At 31.3% G+C, this 2,834-nt stretch overlaps 1 protein-coding gene across 1 annotated transcript; it reads left to right on the forward strand.

Annotated features, from left to right (window-relative positions):
- Positions 1-708: 708 nt before the first annotated feature.
- Positions 709-1,993, forward strand: LOC136220708 (uncharacterized). Its single transcript, XM_066008506.1, has 6 exons — positions 709-776; positions 873-966; positions 1,061-1,112; positions 1,196-1,373; positions 1,532-1,575; positions 1,692-1,993. Exons 2-6 carry the CDS (start codon positions 896-898, stop codon positions 1,908-1,910), a joined length of 564 nt encoding a protein of 187 aa, XP_065864578.1. The 5' UTR covers positions 709-776; positions 873-895; the 3' UTR covers positions 1,911-1,993.
- The last annotated feature ends 841 nt before the right edge of the window (positions 1,994-2,834 follow it).

Genomic DNA, 2,834 nt, shown 5'->3' on the forward strand with positions numbered 1-2,834 from the left:
TTATTAAAACTTAGTTGAAATATCAAAAATTGAAAATAAATAATATATAAAAAATCAATGTGCTAAAAGTGTAAAAAGCATTAGAATCATAACCGCGTTTGCAAGTGGTATTTCGTCAGATAATACAAGACAGTAGGTTTTATGCGTCATTAAAGTTAACAACACACGATTTAATGACGTTTTGAAAAGCGTAGAAAAACATTTAGAGACGTCAAAAAGCGTCGTTAAACCTTAAATTTTATTATTGTAATAGACCATTTTGTATAGTGTAAGAAAAACCTCAATTTTGTCCTTACACGGATAAACCGCTCTTCAGCTAATGATGCCCTCCTTTGAAGAACAACAAAGATATGTCATGGTTTGCATAAAAGAGAAATGTTCGATCCTAACTTATAACTTGACGCAAGAAAGAATATGTGAGTATCTCCAGATAGTCCCTAACTTAATGCATGAGTATATCCGGATATTCCCGAATCTGTAACCCGCACCAAAACAACAATTGCCCTTATTCCGAGTCGTGTCAAAGTCCAAAGTGTTAACATTTAGATAATATTAAAATTGATCTTGGAAACATCCGGAAAAAAACTTTAGGAATAAATTTACATTTCTAACAAAAGATAGGGACTGATTTGTATCTTATCCCACACAACGCAAATCGAAATTTCTACCTAAACACACTCCTATACAAACCTACCACACTAAACAACAACTAATCGGAATATCTCTGTAGCCGCCATTACGCAACTCTGTATTCTGATTTTCTCTTCAAATCACAGGTATGAATTTCCTTAATTCTTCAAATTGTTTTCAGTTTTATATTGACTACTATTTAATTCATGATTTTGTTCATCTTTCTTGCTTTAATTTTGTAGATTTAACACTCCAATCCTTCACAATGAGGAATAGCTTATTAAGATCATATCGGAATTTTGTATCCACGATGAGAGACGAGTTGATTCGTAGAAGGTTTTTAGTTTTTAAATTAGAAGGAATTTTGAGATTTTGCAATAATTAGTTACTTGTTTACATATACATTGATTGAAATCAATTGTTTTGTTAGAGAATTCAAATCCAAATCTCCAATCGACGCCGACGCCTGTATAAATGATCAGGTACCGGTTCTAGACGTTGCAGGTTTGTTTAATCAGAGTCATAGCTAAATTTTGATAAATCGTTGCCGTTTTGGTTTGTGAAGGTGCCATTGAGATCTACACATTTCGCACACCGAACTCTCCAAGTCTGGTATGAGAGGAACGTCAATCTGGAAAAAAGTTTGACATATATGTCGACTATCGTGTTCATGTATTGGCTAAAAGTTCGACTTTCACCACCACCACCTATTATCCACAAAGAACTCCTCAGCGATGATAGAGGTTCGTTATTTCCCTATATTTTAATTAATTCAACAAATAATTTATTAATCTTTAGAGAATAATATACTTTTGAAATTTTGATAATACAATGATTAATACGCAATATATTAAGGACTAACAAATTGGATCATGCCTTTGCCTTTGTGTTTTCTCATAAGATTACACGATGATTCCTATTGTGCCATTGCGTAGATTTCAATCTGTAAGTACTTCATTTTCAGATAACCATTTTTTATGAATTAAGTGGATTTCGTTCTATTCCTAATTATGATCATTTAATTATATTAACAACGTGTTCTTTAATTGTTGTCTATCTAGGTCAATAAGCTTGTAGCTGAGACATTAGAGAAAAACCAGAAGGCCGAACCGAAGAATGGCGTTCTTGTGGTTTACGGGCTTACTTACAGTTTCTTTAGAGGAGGTTATCTTATTCCATATGTATGTGCAGAGGCGGCGGATCTAGCGCACAGGAGCCCCCCCCCCCCCCCCCCCCCCCGAGGCCATAACCCCCGAGACATTGCTTGCAATCACGGGTAGCACTATTGGTTTGTGTTTTATCCTATTATTTCTTGGTAGTATAATGGTTTAAGATGGTTGAATTGGTTTAAAGACAAGTTTTATCATAAGAGGTTACAAGTTCAAATCCTTGAATCTCATTTTGAATAACTTTATTATTTTTATTTAGCATTTTCTATATCTTCTTAACTTTTGTTAACTAGTATTTTTTTTTCCTAAATCAATTTTTACATTTTGATATTAAAAACAACAACTTAATTTTTAAATTAAAAATAAAAAAGTAAAAATTGTATAATTGGTAAGAAATTAGTATTAAACTTATAATATATTAAATACATCTACTTCTTTTAGACCGGTCACTTTTATTTTATTATTATTTAACACATTGAAATGACAAAAAGGTAGGGTGCTGGAGGCTAAAATAAATTTGCTCAGCCATAACGGGATGGAGTTTAGAAATTTTTTCCATCTACATAAATCTAACTTCGACACTAGCTGCAAAGCTAAAATTAACCCTCATGTATAAAATCCTAGATCTGCCAATGTGTATGTGTTATTAAGAAGAATTGACAAAGATCGGAGGATGCTTTCTGGTTTGTTATTTTTATTGATCACTTCTTAGCTCTTGTTAACTATTTCTTTTTTCTAAATCAATTTTTACACTTTTGAGATTAAAAAAAAAACTGAATTTTTAAATTAAATTATAAGAAATTTTTAAACTAAAAATAAAAATATAAAAGTTATATAATTTTTTTTTTATGAAATTGGTATTGGATTTATAATATATTAAATACATCTACTTCTTTTAGATAGGCCACTTTTAATTTTTTATTATTCAACACACCAAAACGATGAAAAGTTGAGGTACTGGAGGCTAAAATAAATTTGCTTAGCCATAACGGGCTGGAGTTTAGAAATTTCTTCCATCTATATAAATCTAACTTC

This window comes from Euphorbia lathyris, chromosome 2 (assembly GCF_963576675.1).
Source record: "Euphorbia lathyris chromosome 2, ddEupLath1.1, whole genome shotgun sequence".
Lineage (NCBI taxonomy): Eukaryota > Viridiplantae > Streptophyta > Magnoliopsida > Malpighiales > Euphorbiaceae > Euphorbia > Euphorbia lathyris.